At 37.8% G+C, this 14622-nt stretch overlaps 1 protein-coding gene across 2 annotated transcripts in view; it reads right to left on the bottom strand.

The window, feature by feature from the left end:
- Positions 1-14622, bottom strand: part of BARD1 (BRCA1 associated RING domain 1) — a 64559-nt gene that overhangs the window by 32550 nt on the left and 17387 nt on the right. For both annotated transcript variants that reach the window (XM_084642941.1, XM_084642942.1), the window contains 2 exons: positions 4782-4862; positions 3224-3396 (listed from right to left, as the gene is read on the bottom strand). In XM_084642941.1, coding sequence (XP_084499067.1) covers positions 3224-3396; positions 4782-4862 — 254 coding nt within the window. The remainder of the gene's footprint in view (positions 1-3223; positions 3397-4781; positions 4863-14622) is intronic.

Genomic DNA, 14622 nt, shown 5'->3' on the forward strand with positions numbered 1-14622 from the left:
ACTAGCTCTGTTCAAGCTAGTGAGCTAGACAGCGTTGTCATCGTATCGCAAGCAGTGGCAGGAGCTAGCCACCCCAAGTACGTGCCTGCCCAAGATGCCAGGTACAAATCACTTGTGCCCCAATGGCTACACTCTATCCTTACTGTGCTAGCTCGACCAAAGCTAGTGCAGGTATGTCTTCTCAAGCTCCCGCTCTCAAATGTAGAAATACCCTAAATTCAACTCAGGCATCACTTTTATTCCAACACCCCAAATTACTAATGCACACTGTTAAAAAGAAAATATTGGTTTACATAATTCTGCACTCAAAATAAAAGTGTTTGACTGCAAAAGCCACATTTTGCTTAATGATGGATATATTTATACAGGGGGCCTAAATACGGTTTGAACACATTTAACATGTTGACAAAACTTAGTGGGCTAAGAGAGATACAGGAAAACTGATTATTCAGGCTTTTATATGGCTCTAAAAGGTTAATCAGCTAATTAAGAACCACTTATATCCCATGTCAAAGAGGGCTCTCTTTAATAGGAAGTTTTAAACTTCTCAAGAGCCTGGGGAGATGGGAATGAACAAAAACTAGTAGAAAATTGGAATATTAGTCAGATGAACTGAGATGAAGAAAACAGCAACGCAGTTTGAGCAGTACAGCCTAAGACCACAAACTTATTCCATTTCAAGTTGTGCATCCGTCTAGTAGACTCTTAAGCAGCTAGTAAAACTTCAGATCTTGCTCAAAACTCAGTACTAAATCTCTACCCTTTCAAAAACCTGGCTGACAGTGACAGAAATCCCATGGCAGATGTGTACATAAACAGCCTGAAAGACAATGGGATTATCAACTCAGCGTTAAGAAACCATCCTGCCTTGATCAATAAGGAGCTTTGAACCTCTATATTACCAGCTTGGTCACAACTATTGCTACAAAGGCAATTAGAAAAGTCAGAATTTATGTGACGTCGTGTTATGTCATGCTTTCACTGAAAATAAATTGAAGCAAGGGATGCCAAAAAGAAGAAGACTGAAGAGCTGCGAGGTGGAGGGAACTGCAGGAGTCTCATTGTAGGGTGCTGTCACACTGGGAGTAAGAGCAAGCGTTATAAGAGAAGTATTTCTACGACTTAGAAGTTTTGTTTGAATTTTAATTTTCTCTGTGCCTCAGTTTCCACATCTGTAAAATAGCAATTATAATAATTGCCTCTTTGCAAAGCGTTTTGGGATTTACAGATGGAAAATACCTAGCTTACACTGTACTATTACATTGAAGACTTACTCCTGACATCAAAGAAGGGGTGGCATTCTTCTATACATTACAACATGGGAGTAACTTCATCTACTGGAGTAAGAGGACAAATTGCTTTTACCAAATGGGAAGAAAAGTTCTTTGATGTAATTCTGCAACTACTACAGTAGTGTGTTACACAACAGCATCTCAGCAACAGATACAGAAGGACTATACAAGATGAGGAAAATTAAATCTTTTTTGTGGCACTTACCAAGTGGCATAACACTAAACACTTGCCATGGCATTTGCAAGAGATGAAACACAAAGAATGCTAAATTTGTACGCAGAAGATTTTAATAAAGTTTGAATAAATCACAGTATAAATTACTCCATGAGAATTATCTAGCATTATTATTCTCAGACATCACTCGCTTTACAGAAGCCTTTGGCAAGGTACATTTAAAAATTCTTGCTAGGTGTAAAGCCACTTAAGAAACTATAAATGAATTTTGTATACCCTGGAAATTCTGTAGTCATAGTGCCTCCCCGTTATTAACATTGCCCATTTAAAAATTCAAACAGAGACCTTTTCTGTACCACTAAAGGCAGTATGCTGATACAACCTGTAGCCAGTCTCATAAAACATTTGATTTTAGAGGGGATGTAGTCTTGGATACCCCATATCACACTGTTTCAGATATCATTGTTGCTACAATAAATATTAGAACATTGCTTATATTCACACTAGACTATGTCTTGTCAGTTCACATTTTGAATGGAACTGGACTTCAATCTATTTTCTTGTTTTGAAATGAGGAGGAGACTTTTTGACCAAAGGTGGTCATATATTTGCCAGTATGGCTAACGGAAAACGGTGGGCTAATAAGACGACTGACCTAAAAATTTTAGTATTGCCAATTTAAAGTTCTACTGTACAATTTCTCCAGTCTTTTGGCTGCTATCAAAAAGATTTATGCCCAAATTGGTTGGTTGTGTAATATTTTCAGAAACCCAGGAGAGTTGTAAAAATCATGCAGGCAGCTACCAATACCCAACTGGTGAACATTTTATCTTGAAAAGCTGACACCTGAGGAAGCAGATGTACTATCCTATTTTTTTTTTTTTTTTAAAATATGCTGCCAGGCCAAGGGAACGATTCCTTTTGTACTTTTCTGATTTATTTTTATATCCTGACATTTCATGTAAACTAGAAGTATTTTCTGATCCAATACCTCCATTCTGTAACAGAACTTCAACAAGTTTACAACATTTGAAACTAGCTAATTTACTAAAGCTTCCTTATCCCCACTTCACACTATGGCCAAGGAGGTACATACGTCAGCAAACAAGTCAGACATGAACAAGGCTACATTCTACAAGCATGTAATGTGCACATGCCATTTACGACAACATGCATGGTACCAGATTACAGATTGTATACAGTAGCTGCTGATACAAATAGCAACGCTACTGCCATTGTAGCATGACATGAACAACCCAGCATCTCATTCAACTGATGTGATGACAACGAGAAAGATAAATCCATGAATAATTATTGTGTGTTTGAGTCAGTATCCATCACATTACAACTCCAGATGTTTGCTACATGCTTATCAATAGAGCAAACTCACCAGAAATATACATAGCTAAAATGGAAGTACTTTTTTAAAATTTCAGTAATAATCTCCCTTATGCACTCAGATTTTTTTTTTAATGCTAATTTATTTTTTTAAAGCCCAAACTTTGGGATTTGTTCCAAACTTCATAAAGAAAAGCTTAGGACAATCCTGAAGCCTAAGCAAAAAAGATAACATCCAAGTTAGAAAGGGGCATTGTATAATTGAACACAAAAAGAAACTCCCATTGAATAAACCATATATTTTGTATTAAGAGCTTTGGATCAAAATTTACTCAATGTTACATCCTGGACTTTCACCAGCAACATCAATTTTGAAATAAAGACGTCAATTACAAAACAACATCACACAGCTACTCACACTGCATCCTGGGAGGCTCCATGTGAGAGCAACAGCTCAACAATGCTCATATGCCCATTCTTGGCAGCATCATGAAGCGGTGAGTCATTCTGATACCCAGTAGTGTTCACCAATGCCCGGTGCTGTAGTAATAGCTCCACCACCTTCCTGTGCCCGTGATTACAAGCCTCATGCTAGCCGGTGATGTTGACAAGAAGCACACGGGGGAAAAAAAAAAAAAAGACATAAAATTCTAATGCAAGTACAGAATGTTTTTTTAATAATGGATGTTTGTCACTATGAGTTAATGCATTCACTTTCATAGCATCTCTCAGACTGGCAGCATGATATGGAGATACTATTCAATTTTGACAATGCAATGGCCATCATGAGTAATTATCTTTTCAAACATGGCATTGATAAAGAGCACAGAGGAACTGAACACAGACCATGTGGTGTGCAAAGACGACTATAAAGGAATGCCTTCCAAGCTATCGACTAGGGTCAAACATGCTCTTTGGGAGAAAAAGGCAGCGGATGAAAAGGGATTAGCACTCACTACCTATAAATTTTTTAATGAAATTCAAGCATGCAAGAATACAAAAATATATCTAAGGTATACCTGTTGGTAACCAAAGTTCAAACTCCACTATTTAATGTGTACCCAAAATGGTGGGAACTACAGATCTAATTAACAGTTGACAAGACTTACAAAAAACTGTACTTGCACTCTAACCTGGAAAGAGAGCATTTTGCACACTTAAGAAATCATAGGTGAATATGATGGTAAAAGTGATAGAGAATACTGACACTTGATGAGAGGTGGGATGATTCTACAGGAAGAGCACTCTCGCATTGCCATAATGAAGACTATTTCTCATAATCATCTTCTTTATGACAGGTTTCAGAGTGGTAGCCGTGTTAGTCTGTATCAGCAGAAAGAACGAGGAGTACTTGTGGCACCTTAGAGACTAACAAATTTATTTGAGCATAAGCTTTCATAGGCTAAAGCCCACTTCATCAGATGCACGCAGTGCAAAATACAGTAGGAAGATATAGAGATACACACACACACACAACATGAAAAAATGGGGGTTGCCATACCAACTCTTAATGAGACCAATCGATTAAGGTGGGCTATTATCAGCAGGAGAGAAAAAAACTTTTGTAGTGATAATCAGGATGGCCCATTTCAAACAGTTGACAAGAAGGTGTGAGTAACAGTAGGGAGAAGATTAGCATTGGGAAATAGTTTTTTAGTGTAATGACTCATCCACTCCCAGTCTTTATTCAAGCATAATTTGATGGTGTCCAGTTTGCAGATTAATTCCAGTTCTGCTGTTTCTCGTTGGAATCGGTTTCTGAAGTTTTTTTGTTGAATAATTGTGACTTTTAAGTCTGTAATGCTCAAATAAATGTGTTAGTTTCTAAGGTGCCACAAGTACTCATTCTTTCAGTCTTCTTTACGTTTTGGATACAATAAAGATAGGGGCAGGAAAGAACAAACTGTAAAAAATGGAAGTGTGGAGGAAAGGACAACAGACAAAAATGAAAATATCAGAAGAATGTTGACACCCACCAATGGTGTCCATCCAGCATGGTCTTTAACATTGGGGTCTGCTCCATTTTTCAGTAAGTGTTCAACGGCTGATACATCACCCTAGAAGGGGGAAAAAAATCATTGCTAAACATCTTAGGAAGGATAGATAGAACAAAGAGAAAAATAAATGGGAGAGAACAATAAGCAGCTGCATCATTTTGATTACAATTAAATCAAGACTTTCATTTAGACAATGTCAACCTGACAAATTTTACTCCTTGTTTTTAAAAAAAACACTGTTTATTAGTATAGTGTAGTCAGAAACACCTAAAAGCTTTATTTAAGTCAGGAGCAGACTGAATAAGGCACATCTCACACACTATAAATAATTCAGTATACATAACTGGACAAGTGTGCGTAGACTGCAATCTATTGGCTAAGACTGACTGCAAGGATTAAGACCAGGTACATGTCCTTCAAACCAAAAATTTTGTCAAACTAATCTAAATGACTAGCTAGAAATATGCACAAGTGAACCCAATTTATATGCCTGTCTTAGAAACATCCAACTTGCATGACTAAAATATTGAAAGAAAAGCAAAGAGAAAGTATTTCTATTTAATCTTTCAATTATTATGCATGTTAAAACTGCCAGCACCCTTATATCATTGGCAGTTATGCTACCATCATAATTTCATTTCCATTCTGGCAGAACACAACAAGATATTCAAGTTTTGCTACGGCACAGAGGTGGAAGCAATACAGGAAGGAAAGGGGAATGCCTGAGACAGAAATTATGGGGAGTAGAAGGAGGAGCCTAGAAAAATATAAGCTACAATTGACCAGAATACACATAAAATTGGTTAAAGTTGGGTGACTTAACAGCTCCCAAACTCCCTGCTTATTAGAATTCTGAACCTGTGCAGTCAGACATTGCTTAGAGCATGAACAAGGCTCCTTCACCCCTGTTTATAATGCTGTTCGCTGGAATGGCTTCTTTGTTGTGCTTCTATCGCTTAATATTTTTATGAGAATATGTTATTGCCCTATCACTCAACCCCAACCTTGAGGACCAGTTGACTGTGGTTCTTTTGGTTCCTATCTTTTCACTTGTCCAGCTTGATGGCCCTACCAGGAGTTAAAACTCCCACCAGCATAGCTCTCGGTCACTGGAACACATAAGGCTTCCCACTGTGTCAAGGTACAGTTCCCAGGGAAGTCTTAGAACTGTCCTTGGCAAAATTTGTACTGCCAGCTACAAACTCTAAGATGGGAAGAGGGAAAAACGAGGCAAGAGGAGAAAGAAAGAAGGAGGGACCTATGGAAGAAGAGACAAGGTAGGAAAAACCACAAGGGAGAAGTAAGAACTCCATGTACCAAGAAACCTAAGGCTACACGGATGGCAAAGAAAGGAGAGAAAAATAATTGGAAGTGGAAGACAGAACTGCAAACTTAGAGAGAAACAATATGGAATAAAACAAAATCTCCTGCCCCCATGGCAAAAGCTGAAACAAGGAAGGGCTTCAAGTGCAGATCTATTGAAAACAGAGAAAGGGAACCCAAAAAGGTTAAAAACCAGCAGCTCTCTCTCTCTCAACAAAAAGCTGTGGAAGAAGTTAATACCTGAATCACAATGCGATAGCTGTAATTCTCATGCCATCAGGTATATTAACTGAAAGAGATCCCGATCATTATCCCACTACATAACTTAGAATTCACATCTTTTTTTTAGGAACAACAAATATGAGGCCCAAAATTGAGCACAGTAATAAACCAAATGAAGGAAAGCATCAAACCTGTTCTATGATATCAGGGAACATTTCTGAGACAATGTAGAATAGCATTAATCCTCATTCTTTACAACCAAAGAAAACTCTTCCAAGACAACAAACTCTGTTCAGCAGAAAAATAACCAGCAACTGATAAAAGAAATATTAACTCCACATTCACATAAAATGCTGAAAGGCTCTGGTTTTATATCAGTCAACTGAATTTATATAACAGAGATATGTTCCATGCATTATAATCACAACCCCAGCAAAATGTTATATTTTAAGCAATTAAAGAAAAAGCTATTTTAGTTAGAATATTTTTTGGTCTCAAGGAAAGAGACAAGTGGAAACCATGTTCAAAGAGAAAATCTTCACAGGCATTGGACACAGTGATCAGTGCAACAGAGCTTTTCCCATGGATAAAAAGAATTACCTACGGTAAGTGATATTTGAGCTTCTCTTTTAAAATTATTAAGTTTGCAAACATGTATAACAGTGGTTGATATTTTTGCAGTGTTCCCTTAGAGCCGTTACAAATAATTTGAATCTGGTGTGGGCATTAGGTACATTAACTGCTCAGAATGTTAACATTCATATTACAAATCCATAAAATGCTAGTTTAATTTTTATTACAGTAAAATTTTTCTGTAGAAGTACTAGAAGTACTGTCAACATATACAGAATGAAAAAGTGTTAGAGTAAAACTAGAAAACTATATTTCTCAGTTTACAATGGAGTTAAGTGGGATTTTTTTCCCCCCTGGAAATGAGGAAAAAAATCCATTTTTGTTACCGAGGTTGAACTTCTCTTTTTAACCACTTACAATTCACAATAAAAGTGGAGGGAATGGGAGAGAAGCTTTCATTTTGATTACACACATGCACAATGACTGAACAGCTACTGTCAATCAGGATTAGAAGTGATGCATTAAGAAAGCTGTTTGTGGCCTAGAGACTGACAGAGGAAATACAGCCAGAAATTAAAGTTTAAATTTACAGCTGCAGGGCATGTTAGTAGACCCATGGAAGTTATGTCTTCTGCACCCTGAACTTTTAAGAGGTTCTGAAAATGCACTCAACTACTTCACAGTGAATACTCGTTGAAAAAAGAAACATGCAAGGAAAAAATAGGTGGGGACAGATCTTCAACTGGCATATACTAGGGATTCAATCTTGCTAGGTTCCAAGCTCCCGACAGTGCTCCAACAATACATTTAACAACATAATTAACTTTAAGCATTGACCTCAATGGATAATTCACATGTTTAAAAGGTAAGCAAGTGCCTTAAGCATTTTGCTGGGTCAGGGCCAGAGTGCTCAGCACCTGGCAGAATTGAGCCCCAATTGAGGATCTGATTCTATATATGGTCCATCTCCAATTGGAAGGAATCAGGAAGATGAGTGATAATTTAATGTTCTTTTGACAGTTTTCACCGGCTGCAAAGAAAACACAACAGGAGCTCCATCTATACATATTTTTTGTTTCAAGAGTACCATCTAGTACTCATTTAACTAAAAAGCACAGAAAACTTGCTTTGGCTTTTATTTTAAAGTAAGTTAAATTTCTCAAGATCAGATACAAAATTATTTGCTTGATTCTACATGTTTCTGTGACACTACGATAAGTCATCAATCCCTCTATCACACAATATTTGCACTGAGGTATGATACTACTAAAATATTTTGTGCCTGTTTGAGCTTAAGCTAGCAAGGGCTTGTTATGTTAAGGTTAATGGAAAAAATGGGCCCAAAGAGTCAAAAGTGTTAACATGACCCTGTCATTACATAATACTAAACACTGAAATATGATTTGGGGCTTCAAGTATAGCCACCTCAGCCTGCTTTGTCCCATAGCGCTATCCTTAATAACCTTTTATTAAAGCTACAGAAAAAAGGAAAAATAATTAAAGCATCTGAATTGTAAAGTACTAAGTAAGAATTTCATTTTAACAATATTTCTTATTCCTTTTAGTTGTATACAGTTGTTTTTTTTTCAGAAGGAAAACCTTGTATGACATTCTTTTAGATAGTATTAATTATGGTAACAACCGGGGATGGTCATCTGGGGAAGAGAAAAAAGTTAGTTGAGATGGGCTGGAGCTGATGTTGAAATCCGATCCTGCTTCCTTTCGACAAAAAAAAGGACAAATAGCCACAAAAGGGTATAGAAAAGAATCACAAAGATAGAAAATGGAGTTTCTGTGGTGTTCACGCTTACCTGCTACCCTGGCTGTGGAGAAACACGTGCAGCACACAGTCTTACCAGCCATTCTGAGACCTGACAAAATTGTATCAGCATCTCAGCATCAGGCTGTTTAAGACATTACTTAGAGCTGCCTCTCTGGTTGCAGGCTCACAGCAGTGTTGTAAATCTCTTTCTTGGGTGGCTTAGCCAGACTTATTAAACAAAAGGCAAAAGAGTGATGAGAAAAGAAAAAAAGATGGACAAGGAAGGAACATGGCATGCGGGAGTTGACAACAGAAACCCAAATCTCATGATCCGGGTGATGCTCAGGATTTAGCCAAAGTTTGTGAAGGTGGCAATGTCATCTGGGTCCGTCTCTCTGGCCCTGCCTGGTCAGTTTAGGACATTTCTCAGGAGCAGGACAGTAGATGTCCAATGGTGTCATGATGGATTCTTGGGTCCCAGCAGATGATGGCGTAACAGTAATGATGGTAAAGCTCACTCATTACAGTCCACCCATTTCTCAGCATTAGATCCCCCAGAAGTCTTTCGAAAGGACCTGGGGGTTAATGGACAGGATAGCCCATCCCCTCTTTTGTCCACCAATTAGACCTTGTTTCCAACCCACCAATTTTGTGTTGTTAATTTCCGATTCCATTCTCCTTTGTTTACTAGTTATGATCTTAACCTTTGGGTGACACGAGTAGACCTTTTAGTCTGGACTAATTCAGTCTCTCTCACTTTTGCTGACTTTGAGTAATTTTATGTAACTCACTGAGCTGGACTTCTCTGACCTTGGTCAATTTAGAATATAGGCCTCTACCCAACAAATTTATTGGAAAGACTTGGGATTCTCCTACTTGGGAGGATACTGCCTGATGTTCATATGTTTGACACAGGAAAAGAGGTTAGCTAGCTAAAGCTGATATTGTAAATTAATGGGGGGTGGGGTTATTGTTAAAGAGTGAATAACACCCCAAAGAAATAACTAGTTTGTGTATAGGAAGAAAACCATCACAGGGTGTGCGGGCACCATTATCTGCTGGAGACAGACCAAGGGAAGGCCATTTTAAGCCATTATCAAGATTGTGAATAGCAGCAATGAGAAATTACACAGCTCCGGTGAGCCTTCACTATGCTGCAGGTTGGGAAAGCTCCAAGCAGCACAGCAGCATGAAAGGCACTGGAGCCACCTATCTGCAAATCTAGAAGACAGCATTGCATTGGTTTACGAGGAAAAGGATATTTTCAAAACCATTACCCCCAGCCCCAGGTCCCCTCCTTCCCTTTGTTAATGAAACCTTAGATTCTGCAGATGCTGATGGCACTTCCCCAGAAAAGCTTCCCATTTGGCATGGGCAAGTGGATTTTTTTCAAGTCCTAATATCAATTGTATCAAATGCTAGTGCTGACAGATGGTTAAGAAAAGCAGCCAGCAACCCTTTAACTATTTTATAAAATTTCCCCCCTTTTCTACTTCTATTAAAGATATTTTGCAGCATCCTTATAATAACCAGTGAGTTACAGTTAATGGTAATATTAAGTGCCAGGGTGGAAAAAATGAAGTACAATGAGAATTAGAGTATCGCATGAAGAAGACTGAAGCTGAGACCAGGGAATAAGTCCACAGAATTCTACTCCCTCTCTATTTTCTAAAGCTCCACGTGATTTTACTATATTGCAAGTCAAACAAAAGAACCCAATACCTTGATCTAATGACTGAACTACTTGATTGTTAAACAACCCAATTTCCCCTCCTCCCCCCCACCAGCTCTTATTGCTTTCCCACATCTTATTTATAACTTGTATTAAGCGGAGAAAGAGAATGACAAGGAATTAGAGAACTTATAGTAATTGTGAATGCTCTGACTGAAACTTTAAAGAAAATAATCACCTCTGATTTCTCTAAAATTAATTTCCTCACCAGCAGATCATTTAGTGAGTAATGAGCATGGTGGTTCAGCACATATATTTGTAATATAAAACATCCAAGAAGAGTTAAGCTCCCCTCTCATAACTAAAACAAGTCACAGAGACTGAGCACTGTAAAAAGCAATATTTGTAGAACACTGGAAACAATTTTACATTCAGCACTAATATTTGGGAAAGATTGCTGTGATCATGGTCAATTCTTTTATTTCTAAATTCAATATTTTAAGTAGTTATGAGGCTTTTATATTTGTCTGAAATACATTTAAGCCATCAGGTGTAAATTTCATTTGAAAAAACCTGGAAATTATTGTCTACAATAGTCTGCTTAGTATTACTACAGCACTTAGATTTAAAAGGACACAATCAACTTTAAATCTCTTCTGCTATGTATGGCACATGGAGTGGGGTGGTTGCGGCCTTACCCTGCCTCATGCGGAATCGACATCAAGAGATTAAATCAATTTCAAACAAATTAAAGGCAGTAGCAGGTATTGCACCTGCTTCTGAGTTACCCTGCCAATTCCTGGGGTTTTTCAATCAGTTTCCAGTTCTTAAAGAACTGGATCTTTCTTCACTGTTGCTGTGTGAAAAAGCTTTATGTGGCTTAGGTATTTAAACTGATTGCCTTTTTTACATAAAACTTAACCACTCTAGTTGTCCTCAGTAAAAATACTGAGGTTTTGGGGACAGATGACTGGTAAATTGAACTTGTTGAAACAGAATCCAGAAGTCACTTTATAGAGGAGTTTGGAGTGTGGACATAGTAACTTTAGGCTCAGGAACACTGTGAAAGGAGGTTTATACCTTATGTGTCTGAATCTCTCTAGAAATGCAGCCCTATAGGATACATGATAAAGCTCAGGTGCTCAGAGGGGGTTACCCAACAGTCCTGACTGCACTAAATGCAAGTACCATGAAAGTAAAGGGTCCAGTACTGCAGACTAAACTCAGACAGATGCACAAAAATTGAGGATCCCTGGAATAGAGAGGATAGATGCCAAGTAATCTTTTTACTAACACCCAAAGCAAGTCCTGATTGTCCCACACTGTTCCTTCAATTAAAATAAAGTCACCTAAATACATGTAAATTGCTTCCTACTCCCAGAGTCGGAGAGCGGGCATAAAGCTCAAACTTTATGGCATAAAGCTCAAACTCTCTTCCAAACTAAATGTGCTATGCATCTGTGTTGTCCTCATCCCACCCCATGGTTTATCATTCTTTCCTCTTGCTGGACTTTATACTAGTGCTGCTTTTGCTTAGGAAGCCTTCCGTACATTCTCTCCTTCCCAGTCGCCCTTCAGCTTGCAGGAAAAACACAGGCAAAATCTTATCTGAAGGGAAGTTTATGCAAGAAGTTTACAGGATTCTCTAATTCCAGGCCAAATTTAAAACCCTGTGTAATTATAAGCCAAGAGGTGCAAGTTCCCATGTTTTGATCACCACATATGAAGGGCAGTAGTTCTCTGATCTAATGTTTGGTAATAGAAGAATTTAGATAATTAAGATGTGGGAGGACTGTGATGGAGTGGGGCTTTCCCCAACCGTTTAGATCATTTTAAAAGTATAAAAGACCACATTTTGCACTTTAACTACTTGGAAATTTTACCTTTAATGAGTATGGAGAGTAATAAACATGATTTCAGTTCACTAGGCAAATAGCTACGTTCATTCTAATTTATGAATGCAGTTCAGCATGAAGCTCATCCACTCTATAACCTTTTTTCAGAACCATTTTGCTTTTAGTATGTTTATTATTAGTGTAGAAGTAGTAAAATGGGAAACAGCCGCACACTCTACCAGCTTCGATTGATTTGGAATAGCACAATATACTTAATTTTAATGCCTGATAATGTTGTTAATTATCTCCTTTAAAAAGACAAAAAAAGTAAAACTCAATTAACTTTCATTAAGTGCAATGTATTAGGGTCTACATGCTAATGAAACTAATATAGATTTTATAATTAATGAAGTCCCAGAGAATTTAGTTTTAATTCTGATTTTTTTTTTTTTTTTAAGAAGACTGTTTCCATTACAGTGACAATTTGACAAACATGGGTGAATGAAGAAATCAGAAAAACGTTAGAAAGACTGAGAAAAACTCATTCTGCTTGTGGAACTAAAATCACTGACTGGGCTACCTTACATGTATTACAGTCTAAAATTCTCTAATTTAGCCTAATTTACATGAGAAGTCAAGTACAGAGATTATTCAATTCCCCTTTTTGTTTGTTATGTTCAGTTCACTGTATACACACACACACAATCATTTGCTCAAAGGTTGCAAGATAACACTATTTTACTTCTTTGAATCCAGAACCATAAAACACAAGAATCAACACACACAAACGAAGCAGGCTGTGCCCTAAGACAGAGAAGCATAATTCAGCTCACCTGGCTGTTTACAGACCGACTGCTGAAGACCCAGATCGCATGCTTCCCTATGTGCACTCTTGCCTTCAACCAAGACTCAAAAACCCCTTAAAACTTAAAGCATAGCTTGTAATTTTAAAGAGTTTTAAATACACCACAGCTTGCATTACAGGAGTTCCTAGAGCACTGCATTAGCAGCAGTATGCACACTTAATACAGGATATTCCTGCCCTCAAGATTTTACAGTCTAAATACATAAGACAAGTGTGGAAGAAAAAGTATTATCTTAATTTTACAGAAGGGGAAGTGAAGCACAGATAGATAAAAGGTATGTTTACATTACAATTAAAAACCAGGCTGGCCGGTGCCAGCTGAATTGGACTCGCAGAGCTTGGGCTATCTAACTGCAGTGTAGATCTCTGAGCACAGAAGGAAGCGTGGGCTTTAGGACACCATGAGGTGGGGGAGTCCCAGTGCTTGAGGTCCAACCTGAATGTCTACACTGCAATTAATCAGTCCCTTAGCCAAAGCCCCCCAAGCCCAATTCTGCTGGCATGGGACAGCCGTGGGTTTCTAATTGCAGTGCAGACATACTCTAAACTAGTCATTTTGGGTCACACAAGAAATCTTTGGTAGACCTGGGAATTGAACCCAGGTCTTCTCAGTTGAGTTGCACGTCTTAAACACAAGATCATTCTCCCTTTTTTCAGCTGTTGAACTTAAAGGCAGTCACATTCTATTTTAGGGCAATGGAGAAGCCCCATCTAATTAAACCAATAATTAGTAATACTGGGTGGTTTTTTAATGCAAATAAAGAAAATTGAGAAAAATTGTACCAGTACTAATGAGGAACAGCACCAGATTTCCATTTTTAGCTCACTCACTATAAACATCAAGAAAACTGTACCTTGATAATTGCACCTTATTGACTTCTCTTAGTTTACTATGAATCTCACGATAAAGCTGCTCTTTTTCCATCTCAAAAATACATTGAACATACCGCAATCTTGAAGGAAAAGTGTGGGAAAGCTGTCAAGATAGGCCCAATTTTAGGACAATCAATCCTGACAGCATCCTTTTAAAAAATCCTCCTGGAAATATACAGGGATAGTTTGTAAGCAGCATTTTAATAATAAAAAAGATGAGTATGCTGAATCTGTGAACTGGAGTAATAGCCGGACCATCCTTAGAGCTCTCAAGTCACTAACTACAGTATGTGCAGAATGTGCAGTTTCCACGATATGCATCTGAGGAAGTGAGCTGTAGCTCACGAAAGCTTATGCTCTAATAAATTGGTTCGTCTCTAAGGTGCCACAAGTCCTCCTTTTCTTTTTGCGAATACAGACTAACACGGCTGTTACTCTGTAACTACAGTATATAATTTTCTCTACCATGACTAATTAAGTATAAATGATTTCAAACAGAGGATTTGTACTCATAACCCATAGGCTCTACTTCCATTTAATCAAATGGAAGAATTGTTTCATAAGCAGCAGGTGAGAATTGCTATAATGCCTCCATGAAAGGAAGAAAACAGTTATTTATCAAGGAAATTCTTTGACTCTGCAAATAGAAATGTTGTGTGTCAATGTCAGGATGTTTACAGGTATATCAATTCTAG

This window comes from Lepidochelys olivacea, assembly GCF_965140295.1.
Source record: "Lepidochelys olivacea isolate rLepOli2 genome assembly, chromosome: 11".
Lineage (NCBI taxonomy): Eukaryota > Metazoa > Chordata > Testudines > Cheloniidae > Lepidochelys > Lepidochelys olivacea.